This window comes from Beta vulgaris, chromosome 6 (assembly GCF_026745355.1).
Source record: "Beta vulgaris subsp. vulgaris cultivar EL10 chromosome 6, EL10.2, whole genome shotgun sequence".
Taxonomy (NCBI): domain Eukaryota; kingdom Viridiplantae; phylum Streptophyta; class Magnoliopsida; order Caryophyllales; family Amaranthaceae; genus Beta; species Beta vulgaris.
The window spans coordinates 63,799,508-63,821,287 of NC_079207.1; the positions used below are offsets into that span (position 1 = coordinate 63,799,508).

At 38.2% G+C, this 21,780-nt stretch overlaps 3 protein-coding genes and 1 long non-coding RNA gene across 10 annotated transcripts; 3 read left to right on the top strand and 1 right to left on the bottom strand.

The window, feature by feature from the left end:
• Positions 1-362: 362 nt before the first annotated feature.
• On the top strand, positions 363-6,941 carry LOC104897399 (RNA-binding motif protein 25). Of its 6 annotated transcripts, none has more exons than XM_048647430.2 (8): positions 887-1,028; positions 2,066-2,400; positions 2,498-3,166; positions 3,300-3,452; positions 4,221-4,653; positions 4,770-5,435; positions 5,554-6,080; positions 6,477-6,941. In XM_048647430.2, exons 3-8 carry the CDS (start codon positions 2,894-2,896, stop codon positions 6,726-6,728), a joined length of 2,304 nt encoding a protein of 767 aa, XP_048503387.1. In that variant the 5' UTR covers positions 887-1,028; positions 2,066-2,400; positions 2,498-2,893; the 3' UTR covers positions 6,729-6,941. The 6 variants fall into 6 exon arrangements, with proteins under 6 accessions (XP_048503384.1, XP_010682567.1, XP_048503387.1 ...); XM_048647431.2 differs by having other exon boundaries at positions 2,066-2,148; positions 2,919-3,166; XM_048647427.2 differs by lacking the exon at positions 2,066-2,400 and having other exon boundaries at positions 363-1,028; positions 2,919-3,166.
• LOC125499034 (uncharacterized) lies at positions 2,574-4,225 on the bottom strand. The gene is made up of 2 exons (XR_007275698.2): positions 3,912-4,225; positions 2,574-3,796 (listed from the first exon to the last, which is right to left on the bottom strand). It is a non-coding gene; the product is annotated as an uncharacterized LOC125499034 (long non-coding RNA).
• Positions 6,942-8,825: 1,884 nt separating the features above from the next.
• LOC104897400 (equilibrative nucleotide transporter 1) lies at positions 8,826-12,368 on the top strand. The gene is made up of 2 exons (XM_010684269.4): positions 8,826-9,463; positions 11,365-12,368. The coding sequence occupies exons 1-2, from the start codon at positions 8,932-8,934 to the stop codon at positions 12,078-12,080; spliced, it is 1,248 nt and encodes a 415-aa protein (XP_010682571.1). The 5' UTR covers positions 8,826-8,931; the 3' UTR covers positions 12,081-12,368.
• A 147-nt stretch (positions 12,369-12,515) lies between these two features.
• On the top strand, positions 12,516-15,140 carry LOC104897401 (equilibrative nucleotide transporter 1). 2 transcript variants are annotated; one of them, XM_019250415.2, is made up of 3 exons: positions 12,516-13,645; positions 14,256-14,520; positions 14,823-15,140. In XM_019250415.2, the coding sequence occupies exons 1-3, from the start codon at positions 13,129-13,131 to the stop codon at positions 14,980-14,982; spliced, it is 942 nt and encodes a 313-aa protein (XP_019105960.1). In that variant the 5' UTR covers positions 12,516-13,128; the 3' UTR covers positions 14,983-15,140. The 2 variants fall into 2 exon arrangements, with proteins under 2 accessions (XP_019105960.1, XP_019105959.1); XM_019250414.2 differs by having other exon boundaries at positions 14,256-15,140.
• The last annotated feature ends 6,640 nt before the right edge of the window (positions 15,141-21,780 follow it).

The window sequence follows — 21,780 nt, forward strand, 5'->3', positions numbered from 1 at the left end:
AAAAAAGGTCTGAAGATACTTCCTTTTGACAAAGAACACGGAGTGCGTACAAGTACAACAAACGTAGTTTACAAGGAAGTGTTTTCAAACATATAGATTGCGTTACAAAAATCATTTCTGTAAATAACAATTTGATGCCTTCATATATGATTAGTTAAATATGTTACGTTATTTTGATTATTTTTATTGATCATTAGTTATGCTATCAAGCAATTAATACTCCCGTGCATCATGCACGGGTCCTAAAACTAGTTCTTTCTACCAAACAAACTGTAAGGGCTGAGACTTGAGCCTGCTTGAACCACTAAATTACCGAATAAAAAAAATAAACACAAGCCATGGGCAGGCTGGTTTTTTTTTGAGGGGAAGTGCACAATAGCCATACCTCCTCAGTCCTCACTAGTCTTAACTCCTAAATCTAAATTATCAAGGAAAACCAAAGAATTCCTTGAATTTAAGCAGAGTATCCTTCCTCAAACAACAACAAAATCCCCTAATCTATCGTCGGAAAAACACCATCTTCAATTCTTCAACAACACCTTCTTCCGCCATGGAAGAACCTTCATCATCTTCAACAACTCAAGACTCAAATCTTCCCCCTCCTCCCCCACCTCCACCTCCTCTTATTACAAACCCTAACAATTCCGATTCACAACCTTCTTCTACTCCTCCTCCTTCAACTCCCGCACCATTAAACCCTAACCCTAACCCTAACCCTAACCCTAGCTCTGTACCTCAATATCACAATCCGCAGATCAATCCTTACGCACCACCGCCTTCATTTCGTCCTGCCGGAGCTCCGATGTCGGTCCCGCAATTCACTCCAATCCCGCAAAACCCTAATTTGCAAGGCTATCAACCACAGCAAAATCATGGCGTTCCTCCTCCTGGAGTTACGCAACCGCAACCGCAACAACAGCAACAGCAGCAGCAGCAGATGATGATGCCAGGGATGAGACCGCCTCCTCCGCCTTATATGGCTATGCATAATGGATATATGCATCCTCCTCATGGATCTCTTCCTCCTGGTGGGTTCTCCTTTCAGCTTGTTATCTTTTATTTTAATGAAGTTTTTACTTTTGTTTCTTTGGTTATTGGTGTTTGTGATTAGAAATTAGATGTGTAAGGTGATTAGATCTTTGGACTTGATGTGTTTTTTTTATCTGAGGTTGATTTTTCGTATCGTTAGGGTTTATCTGAATTGCTTAGGTAGTTATGTTACTATTAATCATTAGAATTGGAGTATGTCCTTAAGATGTTCTTTATCTTTTGTGGTCTTTGTGATGGCCAAATTATGCAACTAGATGGTTGTTTGCTTGGTTTGGATATTGTTCGAGAGGAAAGTTTAAGGCGGTAGTGTTCGGAATTCTTGTTTGCCAGCGCTATCGTATGTATCGTGTAGTCACTAGGTTACTGTTTGGAGCCATGATAGGTTTTTGCACCTCCTAATCGCCTGAACTATCTATCACCAGTAGGCTATCAATTGCTACGAGTACAAACTTAAGTATAATTGCACCTTTATAAGGTACCAGTACCACCCTAAGTATTGAAACTCCTAAGGATATGGGATTTGACTCTTCTTTACTTCCAAGAGTGGAACTTTGGGCTCTTATTGTTGCTGTGTAGTTTGTTATACACATAAACTGTATATATTTTTGTTTAATTGCAATTGAGAAGTGTCCATTATTATTATGTGCTTCTCACTGAACAATATTTTTGTGAATGGGTGAGGTGCTGATAGGTGTAATACACTGTTATGCGTCTTTGGTTTGCCCTAATTGTACAATGCTATGTAAGTATTTTAAATAATCATGAAGCTATTGAGTTTATGGTGTATACAAAATTAATGGGGTATGAGGCAAGTCTCTGGGTGTTTTATTTCGTCGGGGGTAGCTGAGACGAGTTGTAACTTGATAACAAAACATAGAAATTTTAACAGTAAAAGAGGTTATTGACTTGTGTTTTTATGGGTAGAGTTTAGCTGAGAGAAGATTGGAGAAAATACTAAAAAAGCTAATATTGACTAGTTGACGGGGTAACGATGATGGGATGTTTTCTCCTACAGTGTCTTGATTGAATACGGTGAGAAAGGTCAGAAGGCTTCCTATTGCAGTTGTTTAGAGACTCCTTCTGCAACTCCTTACTTTGGTATGCACATATCCGTAATTTACTCACTTTTGTCTATTTATATTTCAAAGACATCATATATTTAGCTAAGCCTAAAAAGGGCAAAATCAAGCAGTGCTCCACTGCTCCCTGTCATGATATATAATGGCTGGTGCTGTCATGTCGATTTAGTAGGAATTTTGGTAGTTTAAGGATTCTTTTCCTTCATGGGTCCTTGAGTTTCTGGAGCTGATCATGAGGCCTGCTGAGTTCTTGGTGCCCTTGTTTGGCGAGGTATCATTATCTTTAACATTGTTCTATTATTCCTCTCCCTTCCTATCTGTCTGTTCTTTTTGCTTATTTTTCATAATGCATATTGGGCAATCAACAGTTGACATAACAAAGGTTGATGGGCTAAATTACAGTCTAATGTCATCAAATATCTTGGGTATATTTTGAGATGGTGAAGTCTCATTATACTCATTAGCAAAAATTTGTTAGTTGGTGCGTTGGCTATATTGACAAGGCTACTATTTTTGAAACTGCATATGCAAGGTAAGCATGCTTGGTGACTTGTTCTTTATGAACCTTGTATTATTTGTTAATATCCATCAGGTCTGCTCAGCTGGTCATAAGTTGCTCTGCTATGCTGCCATATCTCTTACTTGTGATGTGTGGTAACAACACTTTTAAAGTTTGTGAAAATTTAATTGCCCCTATTCATAAAGTGATTTTTCTGTAAGATTTTTTATGTTAATTATGAACCTACTCTGATGTGTTTGCATAGATGTGGTTTTTACATGATACTGCAGGAGTTGTTCGCTATCCTTATATGCCGATGGGTCGTCCTCCCTTTCTTCCTCGTCCTGGAGTTCCAGTTGGTACAGTTCCCCCACTGCCAAGGCCTCCTTTTCTGGGACTTCGTCCTCCAATGACTCCCCCAATTGTCAGGCCGCCTGTTGTTCCAATTGTTGCACCAGTAGAAAAACCACAAACTACTGTTTATGTAGGCAAGATAGCTCCTTCAGTGGAGAATGATTTTATTCATTCGCTCCTTGAGGTATGTTAATATCATGAGAGAAAACACCTTTGTTGATTTTGTTACATATCTTCCATGTTTGGCATGATGTAATGTCTCTTTGTTATGTTATCTGTCCCATTGCTGATATTGTGGTTCTTTGTATCTTCCTCAGCTATGTGGAACAATTAAGAGTTGGAAGCGTGCTCAGGATCCGTCGGATGGAACCCCAAAAAGATTTGGCTTCTGTGAATTTGAATCTGCTGAAGGGGTTCTCCGAGCTCTGCGCTTGCTGAGCAAATGCAATGTTGATGGCGAAGAGCTGGTGGTATGTTTTATTTGTCTTGAAAATGAGAACATTTTTGCTTCTGTGATTCAATCTCTTCCAGTTTATAGCCTGACATGAAAATATGTTTATCCTTTTGCTTCTTAATGCCTTTTTTTTGACTGCAATGAACAACCAAGCTTACAGAGTTAGGAAATTTTCATTTATTTTTCAGGATACTAATCAACAGTTATGGAAAGTTTAATTGCCATAGTTTCTCTCTCTCCGTTTTTCTGTTGACGATGCTCCCGCCTCTCAACCTGCAGTTAGTCCTTTTGATGCCGGGGACCATTGGGGATGGGGGATGTCCAACCTCTGAGATTAGATTCTATGGCCCTATTATTTCCCTATCAAAAAGAGAGAAAATAAGTGTGGTGCTTTTTCATAGAATTTGAACTTCGCCATATAAGTTCATCATAGATAGCTATTTAAAAGGGAACTGGGCCTACATGTGGATATTACCTGAGATCAAACTATCTTCTAGTTTTCTGCTCTTAATCCAATATGTTTACTGTCTGGGTGAAAAGACTGCATATGTACATTTTGGTTTAAGTTAGAATGATTTTATTGCAGTACTGTTCTATTATCGGAACTGCTGCATTAGTTTTTGGTGTATTGTAATTGTAAATGATACTTTGTATTTGTTTAGAGAATATTGATTTCAGTGTTTTCAAGATATTGTTTGTTGGTGGATTACTTTGATAATCTTTTGTGGTTTATTATGTTTCTTATTTGTGGATCTGAATTTGCTTCTGTTTGTTTTTGTAATAGTTGAATGTTAATCAAGCAACAAGAGAATATTTAGAACGTTTCGTGGAAAAGAAGAAAGAAAATTTAAATAAACCCAGTGAGACTGGAGCAGAGGAAGCAAAGAAGGATGGAGAAAGTGTGCCAGATAGTGAGAAGGGTGATGGTAATGAGAAGAAAGAACCTGCTGTAGAAGAGCCCAAGAAGGATGTGAATGAGACTGAAACCAAGGAAAATGATATTGCCAGCTTTGGCCTTGTTACTGACGAGGACCGTGATGCTGACCGAGAGGCTTTGGAGAAGCTCACAAATATGATAGATGAACGCATAAAGACTAAGCCTCCACCTCCTCCTCTGCCACCGCCACAGAAGGTCGCTGATGGCTCGAGCAACGTGAACTCTGAAGTGCCTGCTAAATCTGGGGACAAGGACTCTGATATTGACCCTGTGAATAATGGTTAGTCAAAGGATGAATTAATTGTTACTTGATGTTAAATATCCACTGTCAACCGTAATAAATCAATGTCTTTTTAGTAAAATTTTCTCATCAATTCTCTATTTGGATTACTGCAGAAGAAAAGAACGATGACGAGACGACAAGTGAGACTAAAACTACAAATAGAGCTGGAACTGAGTCACCTGATAGGAGTAAAAGGTATGATAATAGAAACCGAGATAATAGGGGTAGAGACCGTGATCGACGGGAGAAGGAGAGAGAGCTTGATAGATTAGAGAGAGAAAGAGAACGTGAAAGAGCGAGGAGAGAGAGGGAGCGAGATTTGGAGATACAAAAGGCTGAACGGTTCTACAAGGAGCGAGTAAAGGAATGGGAGACTAGAGAAAAGGAGAGAGAATATGAGCGGAAGCGTGAGAGGGAGAAGGAGAAAGAAAGGGAGCGTGAACGGAGGAGGTTAATAGCTGAGCAAGAGGATGAAAGCGATGATGATTCTAGGAAAAGGAGACGGAAGTCTGATATGGAGGATAAGCGGAGGCGGCGGCGGAGGGAAAAGGAAGAAGATTCGGCTGATAGACTGAAAGAAGATGAAGAAATTGTAGAGGCCACAAAAAGAGCTGAGGAGGAGCAACAGAGGCAACAAGAGAAACAGGCATTGGAGCTTACATCTGTTCCAGTGGCTAATGGAAGTGAGAGACCTTCCTCCCCAGAAGTTGCTGCTAGTGAGATCAAAGATGATATGGAACAGGATCATGACACTGATTCTGCTCCTGTAATCCATACTGGTGGGTGGCTATTTTGTGTCTTGTGTCAGTCAACTTGTCTCCTTAATTGTGTTCCCTTTGACCTCTACTTCAGCATCTTAACTTATCCATTTCACTGTGTCTTATATAAAATTGATAGCTGCCTTTTCTCCGTCAGGTGATGAGGCTGTTGAAAATGGCAGTACTGATGAACCAATGATGGCACCTGGCTCAACGTCAGATGTGAAGCTTATGGGTAATGCCCCAACCAAAAAGCTTGGATTTGGCTTAGTGGGGTCAGGGAAACGTACAGCGGTTCCATCTGTGTTTCATGAAGAAGAGGATGATGATGCGCAGAAAGAGAAGAAAATGAGGCCTCTTGTCCCGATTGATTACTCTACCGAAGAACTTCAAGCCGTACACACAGATGATGCAGAGGCACCTCCGGTCTCAGCTGCATCTGCTGAACCTGGTAAGCGTGTTAATCCTAGAGAAGCACTTGTGGAGAAGGACAGAAGTCGACGCTCTCATGATAGGTCAAACCATCGGGACCATGATCATGAACGTGCTGGTGACGAGGCTCCTCGATCTCGGGAGATTTTGGATGCAAAACAATTGATTGATATGATACCAAAGACGAAAGATGATTTGTTTTCGTACGAAATTAATTGGGCCGTGTATGATGAGGTAAGCCTTTTAATTTTGTGGGACTGTTTTTTATGCATAGATTAGCTAGGCTCAGTTTAACTCAGGAGTAACACTGGTTTCTTTCTGAGACTCAACTGGGGTTTATCTCCACATATGTATGCTGCATACCTAACATGTGGTTTATACCCTAGATGTGGGATGTCAAGGTTCTGGTCAAGTGGTTAAAGACTTGAGGTAGTGGGTATATTAGATCCCACATTTATATCATCGTCCCCTAATTTTACTCCCCGATTGTTCTAGCTTTTACCCCGCATATGGACTAAACAGAGATTACCAGTACATATTCTTGCACTGGATACTTATATAAGTTTTATGTTAGTGGTGGTACTGAATGCATCCTCTGGTAATATTACTAACACATGCACATTTTTGCAGAATCGGTTGCATGAAAGAATGAGACCGTGGATATCCAAAAAGATCACAGAATTTTTGGGAGAAGAAGAGAATACTTTGGTGGAGTTCATAGTAGATAGATTCCGGGAACATGTTAAAGCTGAGAAAATGTTGGATGTGCTTCAGAAGATCTTGGATGAGGAAGCCGAAATGTTTGTTCTTAAAATGTGGAGGATGCTCATCTTCGAAATTAAAAAGGTCGAGGCAGGTTTGACAACAAGGCCAGGAGCGTAAAGGAAAGTATTAGAACGTTGTGTTCTTGCTGGCAATAATTTTTTGTCTGCCTTCATAATTTTTATCATAGTAGAAACTAGAAAGGAATTGTAGGCAAATTTTATGTTGAAGCTCAATTTCCCCGATTCCCAACCCAATGTTCTTCTCTCTTGCATTGCTTGTAACTTGAATTAGATAATTGAAATCAATTTTTATCATTGTTTGTGCCTTCAATCATGTATCGTGTAATTGTAAATGAAAGATTTCTTTACTTCCTTTTGACGACTCTTCATTAGATTATAGGTAAGTATGCGCACTTTGGCAGCACTACATGCTGTCTGTCACGCAAGTGGACTACCACGAGAGTTTCTTGTTTGTTTGCTTGTTCAACCATGTTAAGAATTAAAGACTTGGAAGAAAGTCATGACATTGTGAATTAAAGTTGCAAAGAAGGCAACAGATGCTATGGATTGTAATACCTTTAAGTAAAGAAAATCTATAGTATTCAAGCAATCTGATGATTGAAACAGATTATTCTGAAAAGTGGGTCGGGCCCATCGGTTGCTGCCCCGCCCCAGCAGGCGGGTTGGTTCCTCTGTCGTCACCCCCGGCTGTGGGAATGTGAAGAAATACTCCATTGATTTTACGTATAAGTTTGCTTAGGAACACTTGGATGAATCTTGTTATAATTCGACGCGAAAAATAACGGTGTGAAGTGTGATGATTAACAGGCAAATATGATGGGTAGTCTATGCTATTTCCATGCAAGTACAGATTCGTCCAACACTTGAGAACTTGTTTCACGAGGGACTATTGCACATTGAGAGTGCCAACTATTCACGAACACTCAGTTTAGATTGGTTATTTGAGGTGAACACGCAAACTTTCTATGATTATGAAATTTGTGGCGTGAGTATTATTAATCCAAATTGAAGACTTTTCATGCTAATTAATTTGTGTAAAAATTTTTATGGAAGCATGCCTTGATCCATTTTTCAATCAAAAATTATTAAAAGGGACGGTCTAATTTTAATATAAAAGTAGACCTAGTCACTTTTTTGATCCATATGAGCCATGAAGGCGGTACAAAGTACAAAGAAGGGGAGGGGGGATTCGAACCTGTGACCTATCGTTCACAGCACCTCAATCTTAACCACTAGGCCAAGACATCCTTGGTTAAGTAGACCTAGTCACTAAATGGATTAAACTAATTACCGAAAGAAATTAACCTAGTCACTATTGGGCTAATCTATTTTTAATATTGGGTTTACCATTGCCTAATATTAATTTAAAAGTATGTGGTCTCTTAATGATGAATTATAAGCGAGAATAAACAATTTTCGATTATGCTATGATTAGCCAATTCTAAACCGTTAGTCCATAATCTTAGATCACAAATTTAATTTAGCTTTACAAGCCAACTTGTATTGTATCTATTCTAGAGGTTATCCTAAAAGTAGTCAATTATTATATATCATATGACTACTCTCATCATATCTTGACTTAATTCTCTTACATTCAATTGAATTATCCACCTATCAATAAATCAAAAATTATTGAAAGAGACAGTCTAATTGTAATATAAAATTGTATTGTTACTATATTTGACTTGTAATTCTCTCTATGACTCTATTTTTCTCTTATTCACATGACTTCATCAAACTAGGTGTGAACCCATAATAACGAATATCGTAGGTATATACTACCTCTATTCTTTTTATCTTTCTCACTTGGAATTTTGACACTATTCATACCTAAAGAGAATGTTCTCCATTTTTTTCAATTTATAAGAAAAAATATAGTCATGTAGGATCTTATTTGATGCTTCTCAATTAGTATATTATTAACATTCAATCGTTATAATTTTTTTACGAATATATAGTAAAGGATATTTAAACTCAAAGAGAGGAATTAGAAGACGCGCAAAAAAAAGTGAGAATGATAAAAAAAAAAATAGAGGAAGTACGTGAGAAAGTACGACCATATATTTTTTTCGGCGCAATTCATTTCATGTTAATTCAGTCATCTAATTTTCTTTCATAATATTTTTCGATTCTATTCAATTTAGTTCAGTTCAAAACAACAACGCCGAAAGTGTTTTTGTCACTTCCTCCTCACTACCCTCCACCAACCACACAAACTCAACGTCTCAAACAAAACTCTTCCAAATTCTCCAATCACAGCACAAACTCTCCCAAATTCTCTCTCCTCCCCACCCAAAAAAATGGGACTCGTCGTAAACTCCGGCGACGAAACGACATTAACACTTCTAAACGACGAAATTCTCTCTCCTCCCCAAAAAAACATCCCAAAAGACTCATTTCACTTCGCATACATAATCTACTTCACACTAGGAGCAGGTTTTTTACTCCCATGGAATGGATTCATCACAGCCGTTGATTACTTTGACTTTCTTTACCCTGATGAAAGCGTTGATCGAATCTTCGCCGTTGCTTATATGCTTGTGGGTCTTTTCTCTCTCATCTGTATCATCTTCTCACCTAGAAAGTCCGATGCTTTTGTTCGGATTAATATGGGCTTGGGCCTTTTTGTTGTGTCCCTGCTTGTTGTACCTCTTATGGATGTGTTCTATATTAAGGGCCGAAGTGGGCTTTATAATGGGTTTTATGTTACTGTTGGAGCTTTGGGCCTTTCGGGCCTTGCTGATGCGTTGGTTCAAGGTGGGCTTATTGGGTCTGCCGGTGAGTTGCCGGAAAGATATATGCAAGCTGTTGTTGCTGGCACTGCTGCTTCAGGTTTTGTTTTTTTATCAATCTTTGTTTTTTTGTTGCAGAAAATTGACTTTTTTTTTAGGTTTTTGTTTGTGTTAATTTTGATCATTTTGGGTGATGAATTAGGAATTCCTATGTTATGATATTTTTAGGGTCGAATTTTTTTGTTGTGGTAAATGAGCGACTAAGGACAGTGATGTAGATAGACGATGGGGTTTGATCCAGGTCTTGGTCTTAGGTATTAGCCCTACAAGATATTACCAACTATGCTAGATGGCATCGACATTTTGATCATTTTGTCGAGAGGGTTCAATTTAGGATGATTTTGGAATTCGTATGTTATGATATTTTCAGGGTTGAATATTATTGTTGTTTGGTGTAAATGAGAGACTAAGTAGAGTATTACCCCCACAAGACATTACCAACTAAGCTAGATATTTCTACATTTTCGCGGTTGAAATTGGAAATGGTTCTTTGATTATAGCATTAGTTGACTTTCTAATTTTGCACCAATTATTTTCATTGAATATCCTTCACCGGGAGATATTTCATGTGGATTTTTGGCCATATTGATGATATTGGTGCTTGTTGTTGAGAACTTTGCCGGTGAGTATAGGACTAGAAATCAAGGAGTGCTGATTAACCCGGCAGCACTACGCAGGAGCGAGTAATGATATACATTTTGACACCAAATCCCTCGTGTGATTTTTTCTTTTGATGCAGTCACTATGATATTGTGTACTACTGGAAACTAAATATTGTCATAGATACTCAATTTTGTAACCCGTGTTGGGTTGTTAGCTCTGACTCTAGTGCAATGTTCATTATAGATACATCAAGGATTGAATTTTGGGGGTGTAACTTGTTTCATATTGTCATATGTCAATGTAGCTGGAAACTTTACTTGGAAGAAGCGGAGAGATGAGGTTGAGAAGTGTTGGTGCTATATTTTGTACCTAAAGTGTGATGCCTTCAGTCAAGGAATCCTAAAGCTTGTGGTTTAAATTTAAAGACATGTAAGGGGAATTTGGTAACTAGTAATGAATGATGGCATGGTAATGATGGGCTTGTCATAAAGGATGATGGGCTTCAAGATCATATTTTTACAATGGAAATGTGGGTTTGTTATAATCGTGATACTATCTGTGTTTTGGCTCAGTAGACTACAGACGACAAATAAGCATCTTGTAGTCCAAGAATTCTAGTAGTCTAGCATGGAAGTGTAAAAGGTCTAAGAAGAGATTAGAGGGAGGCATTTGTTTCTGTATTGGATCAGATCTCAGATATGTAGGAGTGAGCAAAATTGAATAAGTCATGAGTGGTTTGATGGACGTTTAAGAAATGATAAGGAGAGGCAAAGCTGACAAAATTTGCATTGATGGATGCACTCCCTAGTCCTTTTGTTTTCAATTATCATACTCATTTTCCATTTTGAGTTATCCAATTCCTTATTTGAAACTTGTCTAACCAAACTTCCTTTCCTATATAAAGAATAAAGATATAAAAACATATCCTTTCTCACTAATCAATTGCCATATATACTTGGCAGCCCACATCAAACTTACACTTTCAACTTTGTGCAAAGCCAAATAAGTAGGTATAGTAATTGAAGAGAGAAGAGAGAAGGGGGGGGGGGTATTAACTTATTATGAAGGTTAAGGTTGTATACTTCAGAATCCTTTAAGAGCATCAGCATGATTTACATGTAGGATTGATGTTGTAGTGTTGACTTTATCTTACTTTCTTTGGTAATGGCCCCTCTCCTGGATTACAATTATCAGATTTTCAGGCAAGAATTAACTTGCTACATTGCATACTTTTCTGGAATGAAGATTGAAGTGGAAGACTGATCATTTTGTCTCGTGTGTTTCTTTTCCCTTTCTGCAATGATGAATGTAAAAGTTGCACTTTCTTGTTAACTGCAGGTGTCCTCGTTTCCTTTTTGCGGATCTTTACAAAAGCAGTATATCCTCAAGATATCCATGGTTTGAGAAACAGTGCAATTCTGTACTTCATTGTTGGGATTGTACTTATGATTATCTGTCTCGTCTTCTATAATGTGGCACATAGACTTCCTGTTATTAAATACTACAATGAGCTCAAATTACAGGCTGTAAATGACGCAAAGCAGGATAAAGGCCCTCTATCTGGTCCTGTTTGGGAAATTATGGGAACAATCAAATGGCACGGGTCTGGGATTGTGCTCATATATGTTGTGACTCTATCTATATTTCCGGGTTTCATTACAGAAGATGTGCATTCAGAACTACTCGGGGATTGGTACGCGATTCTTCTTATAACTGCATACAATATATTTGATTTAGTGGGCAAGTGTTTGACTTCCATCTATCTCTTTGAGAACGAAAATGCTGCTGTCAATGCATGTTTGGCTCGATTGCTGTTTTATCCTCTCTATTTGGGATGCTTGCATGGTCCCCAAATTTTCCGAACCGAGATTCCTGTGACAGTGTTGACTTGTCTATTGGGGCTAACAAATGGCTATTTAACTAGTGTACTGATGATTCTGGCTCCTAAAAAAGTTCAACTGCAACACGCAGAAACAGCAGGAATATTGGTCGTCCTATTCTTGATTCTTGGTTTGGCTTGTGGTTCAATCGTGTCTTGGTTCTGGGTCATCTGATCTTATAGCAACTTGTTAATCTCCAATGCTGTAATCTGGTATGATATAGCTGAAATTTTCATTGATTAGAGATCATCTTCGTCTCAAGTGTACGTGAAAAAGGGAAGGGGCGGATCTCTAGCTTGTTTGGTCCCTGATCTCGTCATGATGGGGTAGTCAGGGACTCGGATGTATATTTTCATATTGTAAAGTTCTGTAAGATACATTTCTTTACATTTGTAAGTTCCAATTCTGTAACTTTCATCTATCTCTCATAGTTATGCAATGTTTCAAAGAATTTCTTTTTCATTTGCGTCACTTTTCTATTTCCTCGTTGGTCAAGTTTTGGTTTGAGACTGAGTAGATTTAAAACCTCTTGCTGAAAAGAAGACCCGCTTCGAGTCCAGTGGTTAGCCAAAGAAGGCACAGTTTGTCTAGCTAAAGTGGCTATGAAGTACCCTGGTCCAATAGAAACTATTGTACTTAGCCAAAGAAGGCACAGTTCGAGTCCAGTAACGTTACATCATCATCATGTATGAAGTATTTCATTTTAGAAACAGGTTATCTACTCTCAGAATGCCTTCATTCCATCTGTTGATTACTTGCACTACTCCATTACAACTGGATCTTTTTCATGGATGTTCAGTTTGCTACAGTTTCTCTCTTCTTCCCAATCTTCTATATCCACCAGTCAGATGCCTACGCCGCAGCCACAGGGGGTGAGGTCTCTTCCGGTGGCTCATTTGGTGGTGTACCCGTTCCGTCAATTGACCGAAGACTTGCTTGTAATTGTTATCTCCAATAATAAGTGGCCTCCTTCCAAGTCCCTACCAAACGCATTCTAAATGAATATATCTATTTCTATGGATGGCCAATAGTTCTCTTTTGAAGATATTTCATAAAATTAATTTAGTAATAAAACAATAACCTTTCTCTATCAATTTGCTTCCTTAAGTATCCAACCTTATGAATATACTTTTTGTATCTTTACTCAATACAGCGCTCCTCTTTAACTCCTTTCCAGAAACATTGATCACATACTACTATTTCATTTACTTTGATATCAAGCATGGGTAGTAATGAAGCCACAATCTCTCTTCTCCATAACTCCGGCGACACGAAAATCGAGAAGAAGATCCCTGGGGATAGTTATAACTTGGTATATACAATCTACTTCATCTTAGGAACTGGTTACCTTCTACCATGGAATGCTTTCATCACAGCAGTTGACTACTTCCACTACCTCTACCCTGATCGTAGCGTTGACCGTACCTTTTCTGTTGTTTCTCAGTTGGTGATGCTCTTTACTGTGCTCATTCTTATCTTCTGCTTCAGCAAGTCTCAAGCCCATATCCGCATTAACTTGGGCTTGGGTCTCTTCTTGCTGTCCCTCTTGGTGGTTCCCTTCATGGATGTTTTCTATATTATGGGCCGAAGTGGGCTTTATATTGGATATCATGTTACTGTTGGGGCTGTGGGCCTCTCTGCTGTGGCTACTGGTCTAGTCCAAGCTAGTCTTATCGGGTCTGCAGGCGAGTTACCGGAACGTTATATGCAGGCCCTGTTTTCTGGCACTGCTGCCTCAGGTAATTGAATTGGTTCCTCCTGTATTTACTAAATATCTCTCTTTGTGCAAAATTTACTTCTGTTGGGTGTTTTTTTTGGTCTGAAATTGGAAATAGGTTTGTATAACAAAGGAAAACTAAGAAGTTGGTGAATTTAGGAGTGGACTTTAGTGGTTTTGAGAGAGAGAACAGTAGTAGCTTTTGTTTTACTTTTAGATGACTTGACTTTGGTCATTAACTTCAATAGTTAATGTGTTTAGGTGCTATTGATTAGTATATCTTAAGACTCCATAATTTTATTATCCTAATTCTACTTGAGGTTATCATTTGACTTCTGAGTGTTCCATATGAATTGTGCGCATGTGAGTTGTTCCGTATTACATTGGCGGATATCAAGATAGTTGGCATGCCAATCACCACACATTATTTACTCTTTTAAGTTCCTACAACTTCAAGCAGAAAAATTGTACACTCAAGATGAGGGGTAATGATCACTAAACCACAAAGAAGAACGAGTTCTGATGAACTATTCTTCTTTCTTTGAAGCTGAATTATTTCTCTTGAGTGGATCTTGTTCTTTTTCATCACTTACTGAACTTATGTTACATTTACATATTATGTGACATTATAGGTGTCCTTGTTTCCTTCCTAAGAATCTTTACTAAAGCCGTATATCCACAAGACAACCACGGCTTGAGGAGTAGTGCTATCCTATACTTTGTCGTTGGTATCGTTTTTATGATCATCTGTATTATCTTATACAATGTGGCGCAGAGACTTCCTGTTATCAACTACTACAACGAACTGAGAACGCAGGCTGTTGCAAACAAGGAGGAACTCGAGCAAGAACGTTCTCTATCTGGCCCCGTTTGGGAGATCATAGCGAAAATCAAATGGTATGGCGTTGGAGTTATGCTTATATATGTTGTCACTTTATCTATATTTCCAGGATTCATTACTGAAGATGTAAACTCCGAGTTCCTTGGAAATTGGTACGGCATTCTCCTCATCACCAGCTACAATGTGTTTGATTTAGTAGGCAAGTCATTGACTGCTGTATATTTAGTAGAAAACGCGAATGCTGCTATTGCTGCATGTTTTCTTAGGTTGCTGTTTTATCCCTTGTATTTGGGATGCTTGCATGGTCCTCAAATCTTTTAAACTGAGATACCTGTAACATTCCTGACTTGTCTGCTAGGGCTAACCAACGGCTATCTCACAAGTCTTATAATGATTTCGACTCCCAAAACGGTCCAGCTTCAGTATTCAGAGACAGCAGGGATTTTGATTGCATTGTTCTTAATTGTAGGCTTGGCTGTTGGCTCAATTGTGTCTTGGTTTTGGGTAATCTAACCTGAGAACAAATTGTGAACTTTGCCTTGTATCAGTTCAATCAATTATAGCACTTTCAGCAGTTCAGTACTGCTCTTTTTGGCTCTCTGTATACCAAAATGTAAGATAAACAATATTGTAGTTTCAGTTCTAATACTGATTTATACCTCAGTTCAGATTTTCAGTTTTAGGAATGTAATGTATGTTGGATATTTAGAGTATCGGAGTATCGGTTTTCATATCTAGTTACGTTAAGTCACATAGGATAAGGTGTCGTGACTTAAGTAATGTGAATTAGAGTTGACTAATGTACGTAATACATTAGTGAAAGAGCACTCGCTCGGTCTCGGAGCGATCGAACGAAAATGGCAGGGAAACGAGGAAACGCGCAAAGAGACGAAATGGGAGAAGGAGCTCTCTCTCCTTGGAGGAGCGCTCGCTCCTTTGAGGAGCGCTAGCTCCATGTGGCCCGGTTTTTGTTTTGCGTCTTTTCGAGTGACGGTTATTGCTGTGATTTGCGTTCTTTTAAACATTACAAAGGCTCTAATTGTTGATATGCTTGATATGTGAATGAAAAGAAACTAGAGAAAACTCTCTCAAAGTTCCATAGCACAAAGATTCATTCATTGCTACAAATTCTTCCTTTCTTAATCTCATTTGACGAATTTCATGACGAGTGTGATCTTCGTTGTTCTTCTTTGTATCTCAGAAGTGAATTCCTTGTAACCCGTGCTCAGTGTAGGGTAGGAATATTGCTTTTGGGAAAGTGTCCCAACACGCCTAGAAGATTCAAAGTTCATCTAATGATCATCTTTGTCACCCTCATCCCACTTCTAACAATCCAAAATCAATATTACTTGAAGATGGCTACGGTACGTGAGATTACTTCGAATTTTCAGAAACTTGACAAGTTTGAAGGTGTGGGTTTCCGTAGATGGCAGAAGAAGATGCACTTTCTTCTCACTTCTCTTTCGGTTGCATATGTCTTGAGTACTCCAAAACCCGAGTATGTGGAAGAAGAAACATTGGAGGCCTCAAGGAGAAGGAACAAGAGGGAGAACGATGATTATATATGCCGTAGTCACATTCTCAAAGGTATGTCTGACACTTTGTTTGATGTTTATATATCAATTCTATGAATCCGCTAAAATGCTTTGGGATGACCTTGAGTCAAAATACATGGCCGAAGATGCATCTAGTAAGAAGTTCTTAGTTAGAAACTTTAATAACTTTAAGATGATTTAAACTAGGCCTGTGATGGAACAATTCCATGAAATCAAAGGATTTTAGGAAGTTTTAAACAACACAATATTAGTATGGATGAGACATTTTTGTATCTTCAATAAGACAAATTACCACCAAGTTGGAAGGATGTTAGAAATACTCTTAAACATAGAAAATGATAAATGTGGAACAATTGGGTGCTCATCTTCGGATTGAAGAGGGCATTCGGGTTCAAGATGGACAAAAGGAGGTAAATCCTAATTCTTCTACCATTAACATGGTGGAGGATGGAAAGTTCAATGACTCAAATCCTAGAAGAGGGCAACAATACACCAAAGGCAACAACTTTAAGAAGCCTAAGAATGGTGGAGTTGCAACAACGTGGTTGTTGGGAGTGTGGCAAGCCCGGACACTTCAAAAGGATTGCTTCCTTTGGAAGAGAAGATGAACAAAAAGAATGAGCAAGGTGGAGGGAAAGGCGAGTCTAGACAATCCCAAGCCAAACAAGGTACTTGTGCACAACTTTCATGTAATTCTGAAATCTTTTGTGTATGATTTCTGAAATCTTTTGTGTATAGGATGATTGTTCATGGTATATTGATGCAGGAGCTTTAAGGCATGTGTGCAAGGAACGATCTTTATTCAAAACCTTCAAGGAGGTGGACAATGGAGAAGTTCTATACATGGGAATGACTCTACAGCTCAAGTTCTTGGTGTAGGACAAGTAGAGTTGGTCTTTAGTTCCGGAAATCTCTAGTGTTAAGAGATGTTGTATTTGCTCCGGAACTTAGGCGTAATCTAGTGTTGGAGCTATCTTGAATCGAATAGGTTTTAAAATGGTTTTTGAGTCGGACAAGTTTATATTATCTAAGGGTGGTTTGTTTGTTGGACTTGGTTATTTATGTAATGGTATGTTTAAACTCAGCATTTCAAATGCTTTATTAACAATGTGTGTGTTATTAATGAATTCTTCTCTTTGGCATTTAAGACTTGGTCATGTTAATTATAGAAAATTATATTCTATGGCTAAGGATGATTTAATTCCTTCTTTTGATCCAAGTATTGAGAAGTGTAGAACATGCATGCTTACCAAAATAACTAGGTGTTCTTTCCCTAATAATGTGGAAAGAGATACTAAATTGCTTGATTTAGTACATAGTGATCTTTGTGATTTTCATAGTACACCTTCTTTAGGAAACAAAAGATATAATAACATTTTATGATTCATTCACGATTTTGTTATGTATATTTATTGTCTACTAAAGATGAAGCCCTAGAAAATTTGAGATCTATAAAAATGAAGTAGAATTGCAACTAAGTGACAAGGTTAAACGGTTTAGAACCGATAGAGGTGGTGAATTTCATAATCCTAGTTATTTCCAAGCTTTAGGAATAATACATGAAACAACCGCGGCTTATACACCACAACAAAATGGTGTAGCGGAAAGATGAAGAAATAGAACTTTACAAGAAATGGTAAATTCTATGTTATCATACTCGGGTTTGAGTGATGGTTTTTGGGGTGAAGCGGTTTTAACTGCTTGTTACATTTTGAATCACGTTCCTATGAAAAAGAACAAAGTAACCCCTTATGAATTGTGGTACAAAAGAAAACCAAATCTAAGTTACATTAGAGTTTGGGGATGTAGGGCAATTGTTAAAGTGCCGGAACCTAAACGTAAAAAGTTAGGTGAAAGAGGAGTTGAATGCATCTTTATAGGATATGCTCTCATAGCAAATCCTATAGGTTCTATGTTATAGAACAAAACGACTTTTGGTCGGTTCACACTATTGTGGAGTCAAGAGATGCAATTTTTGATGAAAATAGATATTCATCGGTTCCTAGACCAAAGGACATAACTCCAAGTCCGAAATTCAAGAAATTGATCAAACTAATGATCAAGAGTTAGATGAACAAATTCTAGATGAAAATGTTGCATCTACATCATCACAACCAGGAGAAGTAAACGGGTTAGGAAAGAGAAATCTTTTGGCCCGGATTTTCATGTATATTTGGTTGAAGGATCAAGAGATAGTGTTTTGACTAAATTTCCATATGTCTATAATGTGGAAGGGGATCCTTTAACATATGATGAGGCCATGCAATCTCAAGATGCTTCATTTTGGAAGGAAGCTATTGATGATGAAATGGACTCAATCATGGGGAATAACACATGGGTTTAGCGGACCTACCTCCTAAATGTAAACCAATAGGGTGCAAATGGATTTTCAAGAAGAAAATGAAATTGATGGAACTATTGACAAGTTCAAAGCCCGGTTAGTGGCACAAGGCTTTTCTCAAAAGCCGGGTATCGATTATTTCGATACATATGCACCTGTAGCTCGAATCTCCACTATAAGATTATTGATTGCCTTGGCAATTCATAATCTTGTGATCCATCAAATGGATGTCAAGACTGCTTTTGTATGGAGAATTAGATGAGGAGGTTTACATGAGACAACCGGTTGGTTTTGTTGTCAAAGGTCAAGAACAAAAGGTTTGCAAGCTAATTAGATCTTTGTATGGGCTAAAACAAGCACCTAAGCAATGGCATCAAAAATTTGATGAGGTAGTGTTGTCTAACGGTTTCAAATTGAACAATTCAGACAAGTGTGTATATAGCAAATTTGATGACAATGGTCATGGTGTATGATTTGCTTATATGTAGATGACATGTAATTTTTGGAACTGATTTATCCCAAGTTGAGTGGACTAAATCTTTTCTATCGTCTAAGTTCTCAATGAAAGATTTGGGGGAGGCGGATGTCATTCTAGGAATTAGAATTAAAAGAAGCAAAGGTAAATTGAGTTTGTCTCAATCTCACTAATCGAAAAGGTTCTTAAGAAATTTGATGTTAGGGGTTGCTCTTTTGTATCAACACCAATGGACCGTAGTGAGAAATTACTACCTAATGAAGGTAGTGCTGTATCTCAACTTGAGTACTCAAGGGTGATTGGATGTTTGATGTATGCATGACGAGTACTAGGCCGGATATCGCATTTGCGGTAGGAAAACTTAGTAGGTATACTAGTAATCCTAGTGTATAACATTGGCAAGCTATTCGTCGTGTATTAAGGTATTTACGAAAAACCAAAGACTATGGTTTATCCTACAGTGGATATCCTTCGGTTTTAGAAGGGTATTCGGATGCAAGTTGGATCTCTAATAAAGAGGATCACTCTTCTACAAGTGGATGGGTATTTCTCTTGGGGAGGTGCTATATCTTGGGCTTCCAAGAAACAAACTTGCATAGCGGATTCCTCCATGACTTCGGAATTATGCTTTGTCTTCCGCAAGCAAAGAGGCGGAGTGGTTAAGAATCTCATGATTGAGATTCCTTTGTTGCCAAAACGATATCGCCATAGCGATTCATTGTGATAACGATGCTGCTTTGGCAAGGCATATAGTCAAGTATAATGGTAAGTCAAGACACATTGGTGTCGGCATAGCTACATCCAAGGACTTATCAAGGATAGTGTAATCACTGTTGACTATGTACGTACAACGTATAATCTAGCGGATTGTTTTACAAAGGCCTTGGCTAGAGATAATGTAAAAGGATGGCAATCGGTTTAGGATTGGAGCCCCTCGAGAATCACGAATGAGGAATCTTAACTTAACGCCCAATATGACGTTGGGCTTAAGTTCAATAAGATTAATTTTTCATTTAGATGATTGTAGAACTTTTATTCATCCTAAGTTGTAGTTCTATCACTGTGTTGTATAAGGAGGTTGTATAACTTAATAGGTCTCTTGTTTATGCTTTTCACAGTAGCATGTATTTTAGAGATCTACCTATGCAAGTGTGAAGTTTAGCCGCTTCAAGGAGCTATTGGGGCATAGCTTTGATACACTTATGAATAGATATGGACACAAGGCTTTATGTGTCGGTTTATGATGAGTTTAAGTAGTTTATCTTGTGTGTGTAGTATCTTCGGGTTTCCATTATGTATTGAAATTGGTTCAATCGTTATCGACACCAATTGGATACGGATGCTTGGAATGTGTACTATACTATGTGGAAGTTCAAGTTTTATACACTTTCATTTATGCATGAGATGTATTTGTGTGTAATGATGTATGTGCTAATTGTACAATTAGATACTCTAAATGGGGGAGGATTGTTGGATATTTAGAGTATCGGAGTATCGATTTTCATATTTAGTTACGTTAAGTCACATAGGATAAGGTGTCGTGACTTAAGTAATGTGAATTAGAGTTGACTAATGTACGTAATACATTAGTGAAAGAGCGCTCGCTCGGTCTCGGAGCGATCGCACGAAAACGACAGGAAAACGAGGAAACGCGCAAAGAGACGAAATGGGAGAAGGAGCGCTCGCTCCTCCTTGGAGCACTCGCTCCTTGGAGGAGCGCTCGCTCCTTTGAGGAACGCTAGCTCCATGTGGCCCGGTTTCTGTTTTGCGTCTTTTCGAGTGACGGTTATTGCTGTGGTTTGCGTTCTTTTAAACGTTACAAAGGCTCTAATTGTTGATATGCTTGAAATGTGAATGAAAAGAAACTAGAGAAAACTCTCTCAAAGTTCCATAGCACAAAGATTCATTCATTGCTACAAATTCTTCCTTTCTGAATCTCATTTGACGAATTTCATAACGAGCGTGATCTTCGTTGTTCTTCTTTGTATCTCGGAAGTGAATTCCTTGTAACCCGTGCTCAGTATAGGGTAGGAATATTGCTTTTGGAAAAGTGTCCCAACACGCCTAGAAGATTCAAAAGTTCATCTAGTGATCATCTTTGTCACCCTCATCCCACTTCTAACAATGTAATGGATCTTTTTCATGGCTGTTCAGTTTGCTACAATTTCTCTCTTCTACCCAATCTTCTATAATCACCAGTCACATGCCTACGTCCGCAGCCACAGGGGTTAAGGCCTCTTCCGGTGGCTCATTTGGTGGTGTACTCGTTCCGACAATTGACCGAAGACTCGCTTGTAATTGTTAATTACCTCCAATAGTTGGCCTCCTTCCAAGTTCCTACCAATCTATTTCTATTGGCCTTCCATGAAATCTGAAAGTGTATTCATTTGCTTCCGTAATATTCAACCTTCTGAACATACTTTGTGTATCTTTACTCAATACAATGCTCCTCTCAACTTCCTTATTTCCAAAAACATTAATCACATACTATTACTATTCATTTTCTTTGATATCAAACATTAGAAGTGAAAATATTAAGAGAAGCACAAAACATGGGTGACCCTGATGGTAGGCAACCCTCATGAGAGATAGAGAGAAACTAACATTTAAATTAATATTTTGAAAAGAGAAAATATCCCTATAATTATTGCATTTATTATACTTTCTATCTCTCTCGTGAGGGTTGTCAACCCTTAGAGTAACTCTATCATTCTCCCAATCCCTCTTCTCCATAACTCCAGCGACACGAGAATCAAGAAGAAGATCCCAGGATAGTAAAGTTTTTGAACTTCACCATTGTACGAGTAATGTTTTTTAGAATTTCCTAGTTAATAATATGAGAGAGTTGAAAATTTAACATGATATACAAGTGAGTGAAAAATAGAAACGAAATCCGACCTAATATAAGGGTAAATCCTATGTTGTCCTATCAATACAGAAAAAC

Excerpts from the sequence above, each read along its gene's own strand:
- LOC104897399 (XM_048647427.2), top strand. The coding sequence starts at position 551 with ATGGAAGAACCTTCATCATCTTCAACAACTCAAGACTCAAATCTTCCC. Across the intron at positions 4,654-4,769 it reads TATTGACCCTGTGAATAATG|AAGAAAAGAACGATGACGAG; the intron begins GTTAGTCAAAGG and ends GGATTACTGCAG. Across the intron at positions 6,081-6,476 it reads ATTGGGCCGTGTATGATGAG|AATCGGTTGCATGAAAGAAT; the intron begins GTAAGCCTTTTA and ends ACATTTTTGCAG.
- LOC104897400 (XM_010684269.4), top strand. The coding sequence starts at position 8,932 with ATGGGACTCGTCGTAAACTCCGGCGACGAAACGACATTAACACTTCTA. Across the intron at positions 9,464-11,364 it reads TGCTGGCACTGCTGCTTCAG|GTGTCCTCGTTTCCTTTTTG; the intron begins GTTTTGTTTTTT and ends TGTTAACTGCAG.
- LOC104897401 (XM_019250414.2), top strand. The coding sequence starts at position 13,129 with ATGGGTAGTAATGAAGCCACAATCTCTCTTCTCCATAACTCCGGCGAC. Across the intron at positions 13,646-14,255 it reads TTCTGGCACTGCTGCCTCAG|GTGTCCTTGTTTCCTTCCTA; the intron begins GTAATTGAATTG and ends GTGACATTATAG.